Source organism: Pecten maximus, chromosome 2 (assembly GCF_902652985.1).
Source record: "Pecten maximus chromosome 2, xPecMax1.1, whole genome shotgun sequence".
NCBI classification, from domain to species: Eukaryota; Metazoa; Mollusca; class Bivalvia; order Pectinida; family Pectinidae; genus Pecten; species Pecten maximus.
This window is the reverse complement of record NC_047016.1, coordinates 42,836,033-42,857,872: the sequence shown is the minus strand read 5'-3', so window position 1 is coordinate 42,857,872 and position 21,840 is coordinate 42,836,033. Positions and strand designations below refer to the sequence as shown.

General features: G+C 36.6%; 3 protein-coding genes across 3 annotated transcripts; 1 reads left to right on the top strand and 2 right to left on the bottom strand.

Moving 5' to 3' along the window:
* Positions 1-2,014: 2,014 nt before the first annotated feature.
* LOC117322161 (ovomucoid-like) lies at positions 2,015-6,681 on the bottom strand. Its single transcript, XM_033876930.1, has 3 exons — positions 6,549-6,681; positions 3,442-3,562; positions 2,015-2,187 (listed from the first exon to the last, which is right to left on the bottom strand). Exons 1-3 carry the CDS (start codon positions 6,586-6,588, stop codon positions 2,112-2,114), a joined length of 237 nt encoding a protein of 78 aa, XP_033732821.1. The 5' UTR covers positions 6,589-6,681; the 3' UTR covers positions 2,015-2,111.
* A 3,005-nt stretch (positions 6,682-9,686) lies between these two features.
* LOC117322160 lies at positions 9,687-11,050 on the top strand. Its single transcript, XM_033876929.1, has 2 exons — positions 9,687-9,945; positions 10,390-11,050. Exons 1-2 carry the CDS (start codon positions 9,912-9,914, stop codon positions 10,764-10,766), a joined length of 411 nt encoding a protein of 136 aa, XP_033732820.1. The 5' UTR covers positions 9,687-9,911; the 3' UTR covers positions 10,767-11,050.
* Positions 11,051-13,696: 2,646 nt separating this feature from the next.
* Positions 13,697-16,617, bottom strand: LOC117322159. The gene is made up of 2 exons (XM_033876927.1): positions 16,521-16,617; positions 13,697-14,356 (listed from the first exon to the last, which is right to left on the bottom strand). Exons 1-2 carry the CDS (start codon positions 16,543-16,545, stop codon positions 13,911-13,913), a joined length of 471 nt encoding a protein of 156 aa, XP_033732818.1. The 5' UTR covers positions 16,546-16,617; the 3' UTR covers positions 13,697-13,910.
* Between the last annotated feature and the right edge of the window lie 5,223 nt (positions 16,618-21,840).

The following is a 21,840-nucleotide window of genomic DNA, read 5'->3' as shown; positions in this document are numbered from 1 at the left end:
CTGCGGTATATATTGAAACAACGTGTTTACATGTATGTAACAATATGTCATCAATAGACAGATTTGATGCTGCTAACATTGATAAGGTATAGCATTGAATCAGACTTAATGATAATATTGTATATTGTGTTAGACGTTTTAATGAGGTATGGATAATTATGACACTTTATGATAATACTGTGTACTATGACAGTTCTTAAAGAGGTATGGATAAGTATGACACAGAATGATATGATTTTATACTGTGTGACACTTTTAATGAGGTATGGATAATTATGACACTTAATCGTACTATTTCATACCATGTGCACCTTTTAAATGAGGTATGCATAAGTATGACACTTAATGATACTATTTAGAAGGTATGAAACTTTTTAATGAGGTATGGATAATTATGACATTTTATGATACTTTTGTATACTGTGCGACACGTTTTAATGAGGTATGGATATGTATGAAACTTAATGATACTATTGTAGACGGTGTGAAACTTTTTAATGAGGTATTGATAATTATGTCATTTTATGATACTTTTGTATACTGTGACACGTTTTAATGGGGTATGGATAATTATGGCACTTTATGATAATACTGTGTACTATGACACTTTTAATGAGGTATGGATAATTATGACATTTTATGATACTTTTGTATACTATGAGAAACCTTTTAATGAGGTATGGATGATAATGACAGTGTATGATACTTTTGTATACTATGAGAAACCTTTTAATGAGGTATGGATGATAATGACAGTGTATGATACTATTGTATACTATGAGAAACCTTTTAATGAGGTATGGATGATAATGACAGTGTATGATACTTTTGTATACTATGAGAAACCTTTTAATGAGGTATGGATGATAATGACAGTGTATGATACTATTGTATACTATGAGAAACCTTTTAATGAGGTATGGATGATAATGACAGTGTATGATACTATTGTATACTATGAAAAACCTTTTAATGAGGTATGGATGATAATGACAGTGTATGATACTTTTGTATACTATGAGAAAGCTTTTAATGAGGTATGGATGATAATGACAGTGTATGATACTATAATATACTGTGAGACTCTTTTTAATGAGGTATGGATGATAATGACAGTGTATGATACTATTGTATACTGTGAGACTCTTTTTAATGAGGTATGGATAAGTATTACACTTAATGGCTATTGCATATGGTTTATATGGTAAAATACTCTTTCATGAGGTATGGATATTAATGATACTAGATAACGCTATCTTATACTGTGTAAATATTTGACTAGATATTGTGAATTTGGGCATTTAACAATATTCTTTTCTTCTCCTTTTTTTTTTATAAATATTCATGTTCCCGCACTGAAGATGTAAATAGTCATATCTCCGCATTGAAGATAAAATCCGTTTTAACTTCAGTGCGGGAGACAGTTTTCAGAAGAATTTTTAATTTTTAGAAACGCCGAGTTAATATTGCGCTTAGTCGTTGTGGAAGTCACAATGTCTGACTGCAAGTTTCCTGTTATAAAATAATATAGCATAATGTCATCCTTTCATATCCGAGATTAAAATCAAAGACTTTCGGATGGTGTTATAACGACCTTGCAGAATATAACATATTAACCTCGGGCGAATATTTGAGTCTATGGGGTTGGCATAACACTATATGGACCTCACCAAATGTCCATAATTGATAGACATACATGTTTCCACGAAGTTGATATTTCACAATACGGTCTTACACAAGTGGCATGTATGTTACAAATGATGAATGAGTCCTAGCTAGCTATTGGCTTCCTGTTCTAGTTCGTACCTCCACATTAACGAGGAATGACTACTTGTTTGCTAATAAATGAAAATATTTTTCATCCTTTTTAATCTTTACTTTTGTGTAAGCGTCGTAATGTCGGTTCTAATGTAACTATAATTATTTGTTTTATAAAACTTCTAACAGGTGTTATAATGGTGGTATGAAACGTACGGGAAAAATAGTTGGTGAAATAACTTCGCAAAAGACATGATTTGTTATATACACACCGTTTATTACTGCACTGCTTTCTATTTCAATGAAACCATAAAGAAGGCATGAAGAATATGCAACGTGGTTTATTTACGCAGTTACTGACATGGTCCGTAGTGTACGGCGTGTAAGCTATGTCCGCTGTGGTGACAGATGCCCTTGGCAAATTCACAGCTGTAAAGAATGAAAAGGTGTTTTAATAGGTAGAAAGAGCGTCTTAATATATTATAGGTATATCATGTTGCCTTAAACATCACATCTGCAATGTGAGAACGCCAAATCACTTTTGCTATTTAATTTTGCAAACGTATTTTAGGTGTTAGAATAAGCACCCCTAAATTTACAAGTTGTGGTCAAATCCTGATTGAATCACATTTTAGTGTATGTATCATCATTAATATCCGCCCAAGTGCCATGTTGATACTTATATAAATACAACTTCCATGGATTGTGATTGAGAAATGGTTTATGGAATATATTACAGACGATGTCGTTTCATTGGTTGTTTCTCATATGTGATAAAAACCTTACAAAGGGCTGACACAAGGCATAAAACACAGAACGGAATATAAACTATCAAGTTCATGGCCTAAACTGAAATCATAAAATATCTTATTTTCACTTTGAACATTCATAAAAAATGATTGCATGAAGTTGAAAATATAAATTGCTGGAAATATGCAATATAACCAATACCCAAGTATGTTACAAACATCATCTGTACAAATTTGATTAGACTGGCCCTCTGTTTCTAGAATATTAAATTTATGATTTTGGTCCCCAGGATATGTCTGATTCTAGAGTTTTAAACTAGGGTGAGATAATCTAGTACTAGAATTTAGCTTGGCAATTCTTAAACAAACAAAAAACTTAGAATCTGGTGGCCATTCTAAAATGTGATATCACTGCGTTATTTTAATTAGAATCATGCTTCCGCTTTCGAAAAAGAAACTAGAATTAGCATCATTAATAATTAGTATTGATAGTAAATATAGAAGATTGTTAATTAGTTAAAAGAGCTCATTAAGTGGTCATATATTACGTTAACATGTAAATGACGAGACATATTATGCTGATTTTAATGTTTGATTTAAACATTTCTTTGTAAACTTCTAACAAAGGATTGATTTTTAAAATAAGATTAGAATTAATTTACAAATAACATATGAAGCAATGTTATCTTACTTCATATAGAAATCGTTTTGAATATCACAACTGGCACAATCAAACCACAATCAAATGATAATTGCAAATATCACAATTAATATGTATGAAAATAATTAAGTTGGATTATATATGTGATTAGTACAAGATAACTAGGATATAAATACACTCTAACATCAGTGAATCCAGACGGGTAAATATTCAACACAAAATCAGTCACCTACGTATTAAATATCAACACGAAGATATGGATGACATTATTACCTGTTCATATAAGTCTTATAGTCGGACCCACACACCACTTCGTCCTCAAACTGAGAGCAATCCTTCGACTCCACAGAATGACACAGATCACTCCCAATTACTGGTGGCTCCGCAACAACGGCTGTAGGTAGAGGAGAACGTAATAAAAACTTCATTTTAAATATTATCGGTTATATAAAAGGTTGTCAAAAGACACATAAGATATGCACAAATTCTATGGCTAATGCAACCCACATCCCTCTGCTATATAACATTTGTTCAAGTTTTTAGTTCTCCTTCAAGTGATGATGAGTTTTCTGGTACAACCTTTATAATGATGGGTCGTTATTTTTATACAATCTGTAATACAATACAATGGTTGATTATTCTTTGTCTTTATTGATTGTTTTCGTTATCAAGAGTTTTAAACGACCCTAAATCAAACCATAATGTTAGATAGAATATGATAGAAAAGTTGAAAATACGAGGGATGATTGATATGTTGTGAGACTCGTATTGAAGGAGGTACTCAAGGATGCCCTTTTTAAGTCCTACTATTCTCTGACTATATAGGGCCGTGTACTGAAAAACTGGTCTCATTTGGTTAGCACTCTGAAGTAAACAAGACAAGCAGCTTTTGCAAAATGAACAAAATCGGTGAAAGAGCAGTGATCTAATATTTGCATAAAAAAGGTTTAACACCTTAGGATATCCATAATGATATGGTAGCAACACTAGGGAAAGATGCCCCTTTATATGCTACAGTGAAAAGGTGGGTGACGGAATTTAGGCGCGGACGACAGAGCCTTGAGGATGACCCCCCGTCCTGGAAGGCCTGTTAATGTTGCAACCCCAAAAATGGTCAATAAAGTTGATGATATTGCTATGACTGACAGACGAGTCACAGAAAGATATATTTATATAACCAGTAGAGTTGGCATTTCACAGGAAAGTGTACATTCTATTCTGACCAAGGATCTTGCAATGAGAAAGCTTTCGGCCCGATTGGGTACCAAGACTTCTGACAGTTGATCAGAAGCAAACCAGGCGCACATAATCACGTGCTAATCTGAGCCATTTTGAGGAAAATCCTGCCAACTTTCTTCAGAGATTTGTCACTATGGATGAAACATTGGTCCAACATTTTACCCAAGAGGCCAACCAACAATCTAAACAATGGAAGCACCCTGGCTCTCCCCCGCCAAAGAAGACAAAGACTGTTCCATCAGCTGGGAAGGTTATGGCCTCGGTTTCCTGGGATGCAGATGGTATTCTGCTGATAGATTATCTCCAGAAGGGACAAACAATCAATGGCACATACTATGCTTCACTTCTGAGGCAGTTACGGGAAAATATCAAACTTAAGCACCGCGAAAAGCTCATTAAAGGTGTGTTATTCCATTAGGACAATGCTCCTGTTTATAAGTCTGTTATTTCCACGGCTGCCTTTCACGATTGTGGCTTTAAATTGATTGAACATCCGCCTCTTTCGTCTATTTCCAAAACTGAAAACAGCTATTTCAGGCATCCACTTTCAGTCAGATGACGACAACATACATGCCGTGGATGACTTTCTGAACAGCCAAAGAAAAGGAGTTCTATATATATATATATATATATAAAAAAGGGGGGGGGGGGGGGCGGGGGGGCATTGAGTCCCTTAAACACCACTGGCAAAAGTGTTTATGTTGAAAATTAATACAATATATATGAGGCTCACAACATATCAATCAGCCCTCGTACAGTAAATAGCGATGCCTAGTGAAGTAAAATTCAATGACAATGGTAATGCGGTTTACTTATTTAAATAAATTGTAACATTCTGTTATTTTAATCTTTATTGTCTGTATCTACAAAGAAAATCTGGGAAATACGTGTAAAGAATGTGATACACTATAGGTTGTGAGAATATGTTGGAAGGGAGGTAACTCGTGATCTCGAATCGTCAACAATAATATGCTATACAGAAACAAATATTCGTATACATGTAGTTGAATTACAAATTAAATGAGTAGGTGATTTATCAGGACCGCATTCAAGCCATTATATTTTGAATATGAACAAGGTCACCGGGTTCAATCGTACTGACCGGGCGCCGGAGCTTACACCTGGGCGTCGATGAATTTTACACCCGGGCAACGATAATTTCTATAGAAAATGAGCGCCGAAGACGGGATCGGAAGAACGGTTAAGGTATTTTTTTTTCTTTTCTTTTTGGTGTAATAATTCTATCCTTCAAGGAAAATAATCCGACCACGGAACAATACGATAAATTGGCTATAACTTGCAAGGATAACGGACAGGAAAAACACTTTTTTTTTTTTTTGCTAATTCGCCCACAGTGTAGGCGGGTATGACCAAATTATGCCCCAATCCACGAATTATGCCACATATACAGCAAAATCTGCGATCGAAAGGACTGTAAATCTCACAGTTTATCGATATTATTGTCTTGTTTGATTGATTGGTAATAGTTAAAAAGGAAAATTAGACATTTCCGTATTTTACACCTGTCCGTGACTGATCTGTAACGTATAGATCGGGCAGCATAAATGCAAAAAATGCATAAACAAAAATCATCAAAAGGCCAACTCTGGTAAATTTTACATCACTACCACGTCAGCAATTGCGGCGCCCGGGTGTAAAGCTCAAGAGCGTCTTCGTTGCCACAGGTGTAAAATACGGAAATGTCTAACTTTCTTATGTAACTATTACCAATCAATCCAACAAGACTTGATAATGTCAAAATATATAGTTCCGATAAACTGTGAGGTTTACAGTAATGTTGCATAATTCGTGGATTGGGACATAATTTGGTCATACCCGCCTACACTGTGGGCGAATTAGCAAACAATGAGAAGTGTCTTTCCTGTCCGTTATCCTTGCAAGTTTTAGTCAATTTATCGTTTTGTTCCGTGGTCGGGTTATTTTCATTGAAGGACAGTATTATCACATCAAAAAGGAAAAAAATACCTCAACCGTTCTTTCTATAGAAATTATCGTTGCCCGGGTGTAAAATTCATCGACGGCCAGGTGTAAGCACCGGCGCCCGGTCAGTACGATTGAACCCGATGAAGATGGCATATTATATATATATATATATATATATATATATTATTGGTACCTACCCAAAACCAGACAAACGGCGATGAGAACTTTGAGAAACATGGCGAGAACGGTACTGCACAACTCGATTGTCGATACCAAATGAAGGTGATTACAGTAAGAGCGTGTTAGAGGAACACGATTTACTCCTTATCTAGAAACGATAGTAGGTCGACTTAGCTGGTTCAGCCTTGGTACTTGTCACAACTGCATATTTCTCCTTACTATCTATCTTACAATAAAAATAGGTATTTTATGACGATCCACTTAGCGTATCGAATAGATATAAAATATCTTACATCTTAATACAATATAACATTGTATATTTAATATACAATATTGATTAGTCTATGCGTTTACATTACTTAAATGTTTAAAAATAATATATAATTCATCTTTCAGTTAAGTTATAGTATGAGCCCTGCAGTTTGGGCGTTAGGATTGCACCTGCTGTCCATACGCATGATTCGAAAGAGGCAACTTAATTTGGGACTTATAATTAACTTTTTTTTTTTTTTTTTTAGGTTCTCCTTGACACTGCTTCATTATAACCCTTTCGACCCTATGATGAAAACTTTGGGTTATGACCCTTTGTCTAGGATACCCAAGTCGATTGCTACTCCTGCTAAACGCTTATAGTATTTGTGGAGTGCTCACCTGTTGTCAGTACCACGTGACTGGGTGGGGTGCCCTGCTTGGTGACTGTGACAGTATGTTCAGTGAGGTCGGCATCATTTCGGCGTCATCAAAAGGAGACGAACATGAACTCATTAACGTTTTATTTTACTACCAGACCCATTCGTCAATTTCAGCATGAGGTGATACACACTCTATGCCATTCGATCAATTCAAATTGTTGTATATTTTACCCAAACGCCATTGTACAATCAAACAATAAATACCGTTGGAATTCCATGTTTTTCTATTCATATTTTTTACTTTATTCCTTTTTAATGAGTTCAATATCTGTCAATATCTCGTAACAGCCACAATGATGCATTTAGCGATGCACGTGATTCTTGTTTCGCTTGGTTTAATGCCCCATGAACAGCAAGTCATTTCGAGGCGGGGTTTTCCAATGTAGTAGTTGGTGACTACCTCACTGAATAACATACGGAATGTCCGTCGCATGCCATCCAGAGTAATAAGGGTAAAGTTTCTTGCCCAAGGCCACACACAAGGCAGCAAACACCTAGCATTAGATGATGTAGCTTTGCCATTTTAAGAAAAAAGAGACCTTAAGAATCAACACTAAGTTGAAAACAATGATGTTGTGTGTGAATATGACATAATATGATATAATGTAATATACATATGGCAATCCAAGTTATCATTTATTCATGGAGCAATGTTGATCCAGTAATAACCAATTTATATGAAACCTTATATAACTACATAAGATATCTTATATAAATTATGAAATTATTGATATACTTTATGATATATATTATATACTTCATAATTATCTAATATAACAAATAGGATTTCTTATATACTTCATGAGATATCTTATAAAGAAATGCATAAAAGATATTTCATTTGTACAAGATATCTTATAAATATTAGAATTCCACAGAAGTGGATGTGTCGCCTGTTCCAATTTATTGTCATTTTGAAAATGTCATGGTCATCATGAGAAAAGCCTTATGCTTTGTTTTGGTTGATGGAGCTCAACGTTAACGCAACATCTGAGGTCATATGTGTGTGAATTTTCAATGTGCAAAGGGTCGTAACTCCAGCAAACAAGAGGCCCAATTATCCTGTATCGCTCACCTGCGTCTAGAGCAACTTTGAAGTTGAGTAGGCTATCTAGCTATGTTTATTCATTTAAATAAATCGCGTAGTCCTTTCCATTCCAGTCATTTCCATTGGTCACTATTGGTCACTGTTGGTCACTATTGTTCAATATCTCGTCTCGGAGTCTCGTGGCTATCGACACAAATAGTTATTTAAAGATGTTAGCGGATTTGATCCCTGTGGCCTTGAATGTAGATCAGTGTCATTTATTTGAACTAACTTGGTAATACTTCACCACAACATTCAATAGGACCAATATCAGGTTTCTTTGCCTCACGGTTCCATAAAATATGTTGTATGAAGGAAAATGTTGACGACGGACGAAGGACGCCGCAACACCTCATAAACTGATTTGTCCTTTGGGTAGGCGAGCTGTAAGCAAATACGATAAAGCCACTTACCAAGTATCAAATTGATGTAGCAAGTGGTAAATAGAAATACAAATGTACCAGTTACATTACCCTCTTAGTAGTCCGAGTTTCCTCTGGCCCTGACACCAGACCAGAGGAAACTCGGGCTACCCTCTTAGTTGACACTTTTCTCAAATCCAAAAGTTTGCACCATTAGCGTTTCAGCTGTACGACAACCACATTCCCATATTTCAATTCTTTTCAAAATTTTCCTGGTGATAGAACACATATTGAAGCTAATTTTGAAATAAATCAGAATGGTGTACAAAACTTATATCATACATGTAGCAAGTTTTTTTTTTTTTTTTTTTTTCTAATTTTAATTTTTGGGCGATAGTCTGGTTTTAAAAATGTTAAAAATCAACTATGTTCCGCTTAATCATTTAGGCATGTTGTGACATATCGTCAATTCACTGCACATTTGGGCCATTTGGACCTTTTCAATGTAAAAGATGAATAAGCAAGTGTATATTTTGTATTGCCATGCATAGTGCTATACAAACATGCAAACTTTGAACGAAATTCGGGTGTTGGTGATGTCGACGGGAAATTTAACATCGGCTTGAACCCCACCTTTCCATTGTTAGTGGGGAAGTTAGTTCCGTTTGTAATGATGTCAGCATTCCGCGCCCTTCCGATACGTTGACTACACAGCTTAAGTCTCTTCTCATTCCATTTGTGTTAAGTTTTGACATTTTGACCCTGTGTGGTATTTTATTAACTTTTCCCGTAGTATTACCCATTCTGATGTTATTTGTATTTATACAAATCAACACTTATATCCACATTAAATTTAAACAACAAAGAATTCATGATCGAACCAACACACTGAATCGTGGGAGGTTTAAGTTTGATGATAACAGACCACTTCCGGTGTATTCACCCACCGTCCTGTTATAGTAACCGATAAATTCATTGAAACTAGCCCGAAAATACCTCCTCTAGCACGATCGTGTGACGTCACGAAATACGTAACCCGTTCCATAAACAGACCGCCAAAGTAAGTACAATTTGTAAACTACCTGGGGTTTGTCTCTACCGGCACCCTGTTTATCAAGAACTATCAAAGAAAACCAATCAGCAAACATAAACGTCCACTTAGAGATCCTATACCACTGTGTGTACAGTAATGTCCCATTACAGAACCGACATGTATTTGAATTCGACCTTACATGCACGATGGAGCTACAAGCCATCATGCTGCCAGTTTGCTGTAAGTATTTCACTACATATTTATTTGTTAATTAAAAGTTATATTGCTCAATAACTGTATAATTAATTGATAATGAATTATACCATTCAACATAATTAAACCTTTATATGAAATGTATAATTTATACATTTATATGTAAATGTATAATTAATTGATCATGAATTATAACATAAAACTTGTCCCGTTTTTTCGTGACAAATGTTCACTGAATGAATTTTCACTTTCGATCATTTGAAGATAAGATATAGTAATTTTTAAGCTACTTTTATTCATTGCTAGCTTTTTTAAATTTTTGTTTGTTTTTGTTTGTTTGTTTGTTTTTTGTTTTTTGTTGTTGTTGTTGTTGTTGTTGTTGTTTGCATTCAGTCACTTAGATGTTTTCTCCTAAATTAAAATAATGTTGCTGGAACAGGTAACGCTATATGCTGATTTCTTTTCTTTCAGTGATCATGCTATCGGTGTGGATTTGTCCATTGAACTCCACCTTAGTTCGTGGTAAAGATGATACAATCCAAAAATCTAAACTGATAAATTTAACTGCTACTGCGAGACATCACGTGCCCTATCCGGGATCCCACATCAAGATCCCATTTTGGAAGAGGAGATTTGTTGGGATAGGTTTAGTAAGACCACAAAACACCAACCTTTCACCTAAACAAAAAATCCTGTATCGTTATCTTTCTGGACTATATCGCAATAGGAAACGGACAAACCGGAAGTACGGGGCGGAAGCGTGGTGCCAAACACAGGAATGCATTGACCATATGCTTTCGTTAGATCCAAGCTATCCGGATGCAGTAGGCAGTTTTGGACGTCGATGAGCCATTGTTTAGATCTATTTTGTTTGAAATTTCACGAGGACGCCAACACTACCAAAGAAGAAATGAAAATTGTGCGGTTTAATGCATCGTGGTATTCTCTGAATGTATCCCTTTAAAGGTAAATTCGGGTTCACTTTTGAATGGATTATAACATGTATAACTTTATCTATATTTTTGTCAATAAGAAAATATTGAATTGAATCTCATTGCTTTATCATGTACGCGCTTTATAATGAGAATTAACATTGGACATTATTCCATAATAAACAACGTGTTCACAGCAATAATGATTTGTGAAAATCTTTCATTTTAAATCAGATGTTATGCGCCGTTAATATCTATACACATGGACAAAATATATATAAATGAACCCGGTGTCACCATGGGAACACTGTTGTGACGTTAGGCTATTGAACTTAATTGACAATGTAGAAAATATGAACACGCACATATCTCGAGTGTAATGTATCCCGAGTAATGTATCGAGTGTAATGTATTTCGAGTAATGTATCGAGTGTAATGTTGCTCGAGTGTAATGTATCTCGAGCAATGAATTTCGAGTGTAATGAATCGCGTGAAATGTATCTCGAGTGTAATGTATCTCGAGTGTAGTGTATCTCGAGTGAAATGTATCTAGAGTGTAATGTATCTCGAGTGAAATGTATCTAGAGTGTAATGTATCTCGAGTGTAATGTATAGAGCGTAATGTATCTCGAGAAATACATACTTAGATATTTGGACCACTACTGTGATCTTCCTCAGTAGGACTTATACCCAGGTGGATTTACCTGCGATCCCGTGACCTTTCGGACACGTGACCTCAGGTGCGAGTCATAGACCCCTGGTAGTCGGTATCTCCCCCTGTCCTGGCTGAGGATCGGCTGGTACAGGCAGATGTTAATGGCCTCCCGAATCCCACGTTCAATATAGCCCAGGCCACCATCCAGTACACGGAACTCATCCAAGACGATGGAATGACCCGGGGATTCAAGATGGATATGTTTGGCCACCTCAGAGGATAAAACTGAGCAAGGTCGTCTATGCTCAAGGTAGAACGAATATTCATACCCTGCCTACACTGCTCTCCGGCAGGGTATGAAGTCCCTCCCATTGCCGATAGTGTAGCAAGCCCCGATGTGATTCACATCGGCAGAGACATATATATGTCTCTGACATCGGGCAGTATTAGCAGTGGTAAATTTTTTCTCGGATAAAAAAACCCATGTAAATTGATGATTCTGGTATCTATTATGAATATTCAAGCAACAAACCTGCACATTACTTCAAATGTTTGACAATAAATAGTAAAATCCAAAACGAGCAAGACACACGGAGATATCAGTTCAAACATACCGCCATCTTTGATACAAGTGTAAAGGTCAATTTCCTTATAAGGAAATCAAAATAAATTGATGCTAATGAGGTTTCCCGCGAGATTTCAACAGAAAAACAGATTCTGAGTAATATATCTCGGTAAGGAAGGTCAATTCATTCTGAAATTATTTAATTACGCAAAGTAAGATTCGCTTTCTTCACAAGAGTTACAAAAGAGTGGTTAAATATCTCTGATTATGTATTTATTTATCGTAGTAGCTTCATCCATATATGGATCACGGGTTCCATATTTGGGTTAGAATCCTCGCGAGAGTTCTTCGAGAAGTATCATGGCGGACACGGAGACAACTCCGAGCAGTATGATATCAGAATATGCGAATTAAAGATTTCTAGATAAGACGGTAGGCTAATACACTGCAAAATTGAATTAGAAATGTTTAATTATACGAACTATTACTCCAAAGTTAAACGATATCCGCTATTTGTAGCATTTTCGAGGTTCACGGTTTTGCTACATTACGAGCAATGGGAGGGAATCGTAGCTCTGACGACGACCATCTGTCAAAAATTGTCCGTCCGTCGTCCAGAGCTACGTTATCGCAGCTAGGTATTAAGGTCTTTCTTGTGTGTTTTGTCTTTAGGCCTCTTAAGATTCTGTCCTAATTTGTTGGATGGTTTGAAACAACATTGAATCTTGTGAGATTTCAACACACGGCTGGGAGTTTCAGAAATGTCCTTGATAGAGGATGGCTATAGAACCCTTAGATCTTTAGGATTAATGCTCTCTCGAGTTGGACCCTACCGAGCGCTCGGTTGTGCTGTTTTTCATCTTCCATGTCCGCCGCTTCAGTAACTATGGAATCAGTCCGGTTAAAGTGTCAGTTGAGTAAATTCTAACATCATTTTATGTCCCGGTCTGTGCCATAACACGTCACTATCGTGTAGTCAACATCACGTCGTTTTATAGGATAAACATAATTTTTATTTTCAAAGTGGTTAAGAGTGATCTTCATCCTTTCATCCTGACCGATGACCAACGAAACAGAATCTGGTGTAGACCTTGATGATGTGATGTTCTGGTGTGAATCTGAAATCTGTCCATGTGTACACAACGCTATCAAGGACGGACGCACGCACGGGGGGCGTGCACTATACTAAACTAGATTTCCATTGGATGTGTCACCCGCGCAAGAAGTTAGGTGATTACTAGAGATGGAAACAGATTTTCTATTTATAGTAAGAGTACCCTTGACCTTTGACCTTTCGACCAGTAAAGGAATCTCATGAAAACACTTGTAAGGAAAAACTGCACGTTTGCAAGTTTGAGTCTGATCGGCCCAAGGGAACTTGAGTTAACGCACGGAAACACATTTTCTATTTTTAGTAACAATTACCTTGACCTTTGACCTTCGGACCTGAAAAGCAATCATAAGCAATCACTTGTGACAAGGCAGATCTGCCTGAAGTTTGAGTTTGATCCAGCCAAGGGAATTTGAGTCATCACACGGAAACCTTTGTGCGGACGACGCCGCCGACACCGCCGACGCCGACATAGTGTTGCTTTTCGCAGGCGACACAATAAAACAATTATCTTACATATTTATACATGAAATTTATCAAAATAATTTTCTGGCACAATATATTTGGAATATATTTTTATATGGCTTTATATTTTATACAACAGGGGCGATAACTAGCACAGCGTTCCATTTCCGTACACAATCGCTACAGATCAATCAAGATATCAAAATATTTGGATATAAATTCAGGTCACAAATGGCAGAAAAGCGCGACTTCGTCCCGATCACATCACCCCCATCTTCCATAAGTGTCTGGATAACCATGTTCATTCCTCCAATGTTCATATTCCAGCATCAGATGCATACACTCCGGTGTCGCGCAGTACGTGGTCACCGACGTGTCGCGTGCTCTCCTGGAGGACACACTTGACGACAATGACTTTCTTTCCCGTAACACGGCCATAGGGATAAAAACTTCCGGGATGGCATCCATGTGTATACCATCCAGTACAACGTCCATCCAGATTGTATCCCCTTTGTGAATTGGGAGATACGTCTGAAGTGGTCTAGGGGCGTTGTCGACGGAAGTGCTAGGTTTATGAACTTGGTCGCCCGGTTGGCTGGATAGGTGCACATGGGCGTGGCCGTTTAAGTTCCATAAATGAGGTGATACAGCTCGTGAATCCACTGACGTCACAAATAAGCACAGAAGGAATGCAGCCACGTGGGTCATTTCTGAAAAGAATTCAATAAACATGTTTTACTTTTGTTTCACATTTAATGAATAACAATGAAGTTGTGCTTGTACGAGCGAGTTAAAAACGCATTTAAACGAGATAAAAACTCGTACAAATGAGATAAAAAAAAAAGTCGTGCGAGGTAAAACTCGTATGAACGAGATAAAAAGTCATACGAATTTGAGGAAAAGTTTAATATGATTATTGATGTGCGTTACAAACGACAGTCAACGGCCTTAATTACGCTGTGTCGTATTAATTGGAACATAAACTCATAAAGTTGGATTTTTTTTTAGACATAACGTGATCAGTTTGTGATATATTGCACAGATACCGAGGATTTGGTTTGGTTTAGTAATGTTGAACATCCTATCAATAACTGAAGTAATTTAAGGACTGAGATACCAAGGGGTCACTGTACTTAGGATAAGGGTAGATAACGGGACTGCCAGTCTGGACCAATCAACAAGATTATTGAATACAGTGGGCTAAATACAGTATACTCCGTTTAAGATGATGGTTTTGGAAAAACTTGATAAGATAAAGCTCAGTGGTTGACTTAAAAATACATTTTTGCCATGTCCTGGACGTTGAACTTAAAGGGGCATTCCTTCGTTCGGACATCAGAAATACACAATTTCTATTAATGGAATATATGTCCGAACGATGATTATATAAGTGTTTGTACCTACATGTAATGAAATTAACGCCGAAATATACAGGAAAAGGCATGATACTTCGGGTCGAATTAAGAACTTTCAGGACTTAATACTCGAAGAACTTCGGTTTACCTTGAGAATAAAACTACCGTATTAATGTAAAGATGATAACTTTTACTACTTGGATAAAATGTATATCTTCCAGTAAGTTTAATTTTGACGACCTAAACTTTACTCAAACGAAGGAATGCCCCTTAAGCTACTAGATCTTTGAAAGCAAAACGTATGTGTTATTTTGGTATAGCTGTCTATAAATTTCTATTCCGTGCTAACGAAACGCAAACTTATAAATGAATCCGTGTTTTTATATGAAATCATGTTTTCGATAAGTCGGTGCTTTGGAAATGAATAACAGTCCGGCGTGATGGCAGTTAAATTACTGACTACTAATTAATGCGAGTGTAATTAGAATCACCAATGTGTTTACCACGTGTGAAAGTGTTCATAGAACAAGCGACACTCTTGGGGCTGTTTCGAGAGTAAGTCAATGTAGTAGATTGGTGCCATTTGCCATTTCGTCCGTTGTTCCCAGCAACATATTTCGGGTTTGAACTTAATTGTGGGTACCTGCATGTAAATCAATGGTGATGTGTGAATAATAAATTCATCCGACATTCCGTGTGACTATTTGCGATGTCAGAAAACATCCCGAATTCGGAAACCACCTCAAGTATAATATGACTTGCTTTCACATTTGTCGCCGCTTTTGACTACAGTCTGTGCTATGCATGACAACAGTCTGGCTTTGGAGCAACAGCCAGTGCTATTCCCTTTACAAGTGTGTTCACGTTGTTCACACTATCGGTGTAGGACAAGGACTTTTATTATATTGAATATTTTCAGAAATTGTTTGTCAGAAAGTTTATACCTGTTAAATATGATAACACTTCTTATCGGTACCCATCAGATGAAAATCATATAATTTAGTCCCCTTTACTCCTCCATACGACTTTTCATCTCGTTTCATACGAACTTAATTTTCAGATTTCTGTTCGTTTTAAAAGGCATGAAAAACTTTCATAATAAGTTCAAGGTAATCGGATTAATATGCAGATCATCAAAATACGGTCTGACACTGCTAGAATTTAATCTAAACACAAAAACTGGAAATCATCAACATAAGGACGTTAAGAAAGGAATCGGTCTTAATTCAGGATTTGTGGCATTCAAAGGATAAACGTAATCCGACATGTAAACATATTCAAGGTGTAAATATTTATAAATAAAATCAACTGAATAATTAGACCAAACAAATTATAAAACAAAATTCGATTCGTAATTATATCAGATAATCTAAATACATCTATTAGTATTTTCTACTAATCCACCTATATCCCTTGGTGTATGAAACTTACTTTTTTAATTTATTAATTAATTAAAATTTTTTTTTTTTTGTATACTAGTATATGACTTTAAACAAAATAAACCAAACCAAAATCTTACCTTTTTCCTCCGTAAATGACGACATGTGTTTATACGTCTTGCCTCAAGCAGCAAAACAACCATTCTGCTGATACGACAGGGATGGTCATTTGTTAACTTCAAATCGGTATCAATACCTATATCTTAATTTTACTTGTACACTAGATAGCATTTACTCCGAGAGCCGGGTTGTCGGTTTAATGAAATGAATTCGATACGAATTACGATACGGGGGGGTACAGCATTCCTTCTTTGATAGGATTGGTATCAGTTTAATTTCTTTTAAAAGCACATACATATTCCCTTACTTATATCAGAATAAGTAAATTCAATCTAGTCTGAAGACGACACGTAAATATCGGAATAACGACATATATATATATATATATATATACATACATATATATATATATACATGTATATTAACAAATAAACAAAAGTTCAGTCCGCCTGAAGAAGCCTGAGAGGGCAGAAAGGCCTTGCGGCAAAGTCTGTTTTTTGTTATTTTTTATACATTCACCTTCGCAAGGACAGATTTCAATTTCTTATATACATGTACATATATAGTGTCCGTTACCTATATAGACACCGGGACCGTGATAGTCAAACGAAGAATCAAGTGTTATGGCCCTTTGACAATTTTTACTAGGGGTGGGGGTCGGGATGTTTGAAGTATTTTTGTACACAAGTAATCTGCATGAAAACTGAATACGGGAAAATAGTTGTTCTTCCATTATGAACATAGGTAGGTGTAGCCCGAGTTTCCGCTCGCCCTGACACCATGTTTGGTGTTGTGTCAGGGCCAGAGGAAACTCGGACTAAGGTAAGTGTGGATCTTTCCCCAAGGGTCCTGAGGGGCGGGGCCCAATATTGGAAATATTAGAAAATTCTCAAAATCCTTCTCAACTGTATCATCCCTGGGTGAAAGGATATCAATTTTGTATAAATATTTGGTTGGAATTAACAAGGTTGGTCGTGTAGCACAGTGGTAACACACATTAGCCTTTCATCTGAGTGGCCGAGGTAAGGTTTCCTCCCAAAGTAAGACCCATCGCCCGCTTCCATCCGGGCCAACAAGCGTGATTAATATAAGTTGATATAACTTGTTTCGCAACATTTTTTTTCTTCAAATTAACCAGTCAACTGACCGGAAATCAACTTGTGAAGGGTCTTGCTTAGGGTCAAAGTATTTTTCCACTAATGAAAGCTCTTTTACACATGTCAGACAATCTAACAGCTATATTCAGATACGTGCTGAATGTAAACTATATAGCATTGTTAGATTTCCTATCCCTTAAAATGTATTATCTTATATAAGATATGTTATCACGATAATATGCCGAAACACAATACAACATAGAATTATAATTTAACTCATTCCATTATAACAATTATACACAACGAGAAAAACTTTTTTTTTCAAATATGTGTGTGTGTATTTCGGCACAAATTGCATAAAACTTGTAGAAAAAATAATCTGATACTTTCTCAATAAAAAAAAGTAAAATAAGCGCCTATATCATCTATTGTTAAACGTACATGTAGTGAATGAGCGAATCGTGAAAATTGGAGATAATATCTCATTTACATATTTAAATTGCTCATTTAAATATGATTTAAAAAATTTCTGGGGTCTGATCTAGCCCCCCATCCTCCCTTTGGTGCAATTCCTATAAAGGACTACTTACAACCGGAAACCAGGGTAAAGTCTGATTTACATATTTGTTACTGTTAATCTTAAAATGAATTATAAAACATTAACCAAAAGAACAGGTCCGGAGTTATATATGCGCCTCACTACATGACAGTTGGTAAGATGCAGAAATGAATCAATACTTTTAAGGAAATCGTTTGCTTTCAAACGTTCGGTGAACGTTACTATACGTATGCTTAGGAATGTTATTGAATATAACGAAACACAGCTTTCTGAACGCAGATAGACACAGAAATCTAATTTTCAAATGTACAGATTTCGATATTATATATGCACCCTTTGTCTGATCTTCAATGAAATTAGTAAATTAATGTATTTTTAAATAATTAGGTTTGCACACCAACGCTGTCACGAAATTTTTGCCTTATATATCAAGGCTGCTAAATAGTGGGTTAACGTCTCCAAACGAGACCAAGTGTGATTTTCCTGGCTTGTCACTACTCCAATAATATATGAGGTTTACACGACAGGAATCCACCATGCAATCAGGTGGAATAAGACCTCGTATAGGAGTAGGTTGTCACATGAACACAGTTCCCTGGTAGTTAAGCTTTTAAACTCTGACCCCTATCTGAGAGGGTGTCCTAGGCTCGGCTATAACCGGAACAAGGACATTAACCCCTATCTGAGTATAATGATAATCGTTATAATTCCAACTTTTAACTTAACTCTAGAACACATGTCGTGCTATGTTATGACCACCGGTACAGTTGAAAGATTCATTTATATTAAATTCAATTCGACTTTACAGGAACTTTTTATAACTACAACTGTATTTTTATATATAGGCCTAAATGTATTTTACCTACACATACCGTCATGAAAACATCACCTATTGTGGCAATGATCATCCCAAAACGTCGTGTTGCGGTAACGCGACTTAAATACAAGGTTGATCTCAGGTTTTTGGTCTTGGTTTCTTTCTTTTACAGCCCTTCCCACATGGGGCCGCGGTGACCCAGTGGTTAAGGTGTCCCGACACTTTAACACTAGCCCTCCACCTCTGGGTTGCGAGTTCGAAACCTACGTGGGGCAGTTGCCAGGTACTGACTGTAGGCCGGTGGTTTTTCTCCGGGTACTCCGGCTTTCCTCCACCTCCAAAACCTGGCACGTCCTTAAATGACCCGGCTGTTAATAGGACGTTAAACAAAAACAAACCAAAACCAAACCTTCCCACATGAAAGGTATTGCTTTGCCCAATGGACTATGGTTATATACGTATGGTTATTGAACACATATTCGGACATTATATAAACGTGTTTCAAGCGTGCAAAATAAGGTAAAGTCAACACAAATTATCATTCTAAATGCTGTACAAGGCTCGTCGTTTCAAGAAAACAGGACAATGTGACTATTCGGACATCGTTAAATGACGGATTTAAATTGCCCAAACACTTAACCGTATATCATAATACGGTACTCATTCACCCCTTAATGCATTTCTCTGCATACAAACATACAAAATAACTTGGCTACGCGCATGGTATTATCACCAAAATGATTCAAACTGATATCATTTTGTTATCTGTGCTGAAACACATTAGTTCGTTCATTTATTTCACCAGCAGTTTTATATTATAAACACCAGCATTTAAACTATACCGTTTATCTTTTTTAAAGATATTTCTTGTTTAAAAATATTTTCATTGCTCAGCATTAAACAAGGAATATTCCGACCAATTTCAAGGTCACTAGGTCAACGCTCAAGGTAAGATTATGTATCTGTTCACTGAGGAACAACTGGTGGTGAAATTATGATGCCAAATTGGTAGGTTAAAGGTCAAGGTTACTGGGTTCAAATGTTGAAGGTCAAGATAAATTTTTCTGTTTTTTCACTGACAAACGTTTTGTTATGACATTAGGAAGAAAAAATAGTTGTAATTAAACAAAATGTCAACTGATCAAAAGATCAAGGTCACTTGGTCTAAGTTCAAGGTTATTGGGATCATGAAGTTAAAGCAACTTTGGTCTCTGGCAATGGCCCTGGATTAGATCAAACAAATGAAACTTCACAAACGATACGGTATATGTACAGTGTAGATGGAAGGTATTTAGTCTAAACTTTCTTTTATTTTTCATTTCAAGCATATTCAATATACATCCGGGAAGTTATTTCGCTTTCTATTTGCAATTGCTTTTGAAGTCCAAATGATGAATGTCCAACTGAACCTCAGCAATATGGGCAGATGGCTTCTTGATAATTGTGGCCGTTATACGACGGGACCCTCAATGAGTGTGCTAAATCTAGTTAAAGGAAAACGTTGACAGAAAGATGTGGTACAATCGGAACCCCTCGTCATTTTCTCCGAAACTAGCCTCAGACGGGGAAGATGTGTTCCGATTGAGATGTGGTACTGAGAGGCAGGTCCCAAAACGGAAAAAGTACTAGTGTTTGTAATATAACTTAAAGAGTGCTTTGTCATAATTACCGAAATATCAAGGTAAACGATACAGGCTTCCTGGTTTTTAAAATTCCAGTATTTTCCAATTAAATTATCTGTATGCCAATATACAAATAGAAAATTGATAAATTGAAATAATGAACAATGTTTCTGAAACTTATTTTCAGAAAGGAAACGAAATAAGAATTGATGGAAAAAGGTGGTACATTATTGTACAAAACATGTTATTGGCGCTTCTTTGACATATGGTCAGTTCAATGAACATGTAGACCCCTTGGGCCTTTTCAATATGAAAGATGAACAAGAGGCCCATGGGGCCTGTATCGCTCACCTGGTTGGATTTGACCAAATGTCAAAATAATGTTCATGTTCAATTCCTTTTGTTTGTTAACCTCAAACAATGCTATTTATGGTTATAGCGTGGGGATCCCAACTGCTTTAAAGAAATAATGAAGTCCAGACTCTCTGAGTTTACAACATGCATTTATAACTTTATGACTAGTAGTGATTTAAAGGAATTACCTCTATTTCCCATATGGGGCCCCGCCCCTTTTGCCCCTCGGGGGTCAGAGTCACCATTTATGCAAAATCTGTTCCCCTTCCCCCAAGAATGTTTCTTACCAAATTGGGTTCAAATCCATTCATAACTTTATGACTAGTAGTGATTTTAAGGAATTACCTCTATTTCCCCATTAGGCCCCGCCCCTTTGGCACCTTTGGGGTCAGAGTCACCATTTATGCAAAATCTGTTCCCCTTCCCCAAAGAATGTTTCTTACTAAATTGGGTTCAAATCCATTGATAAATTTATGACTAGTAGCGATTTAAAGGAATTACCTCTATTTCCCATATGGGGCCCTGCCCCTTTGGCCCCTCGGGGGTCAGAGTCACCATTTATGCAAAATCTGTTCCCCTTCCCCAAAGGATGTTTCTTATTAAATTGGGTTCAAATCCATTCATAACTTTATGACTAGTAGCGATTTGAAGGAATTACCTCTATTTCCCCATTAGGCCCCGCCCCTTCGGCCCCTTGGGGGTCAGAGTCACCATTTATGCAAAATCTGTTCCCTTTTCCCAAAGGATGTTTCTTACTAAATTGTGTTAAAAACCATTCATAACTTTATGACTAGTAGCGATTTAAAGGAATTACCTCTATTTCCCTTATGGGGCCATGCCCCCCTTTGGCCCCTCAGGGATCAGTGTCACCATTTATGCAAAATCTGTTCC

Excerpts from the sequence above, each read along its gene's own strand:
- LOC117322159 (XM_033876927.1), bottom strand. The coding sequence starts at position 16,545 with ATGTCGTCATTTACGGAGGAAAAAG. Across the intron at positions 14,357-16,520 it reads GTCATTTACGGAGGAAAAAG|AAATGACCCACGTGGCTGCA; the intron begins GTAAGATTTTGG and ends AATTCTTTTCAG.
- LOC117322160 (XM_033876929.1), top strand. The coding sequence starts at position 9,912 with ATGGAGCTACAAGCCATCATGCTGCCAGTTTGCT. Across the intron at positions 9,946-10,389 it reads CATCATGCTGCCAGTTTGCT|TGATCATGCTATCGGTGTGG; the intron begins GTAAGTATTTCA and ends CTTTTCTTTCAG.
- LOC117322161 (XM_033876930.1), bottom strand. The coding sequence starts at position 6,588 with ATGTTTCTCAAAGTTCTCATCGCCGTTTGTCTGGTTTTGG. Across the intron at positions 3,563-6,548 it reads CGCCGTTTGTCTGGTTTTGG|CCGTTGTTGCGGAGCCACCA; the intron begins GTAGGTACCAAT and ends CTCTACCTACAG. Across the intron at positions 2,188-3,441 it reads TATAAGACTTATATGAACAG|CTGTGAATTTGCCAAGGGCA; the intron begins GTAATAATGTCA and ends CATTCTTTACAG.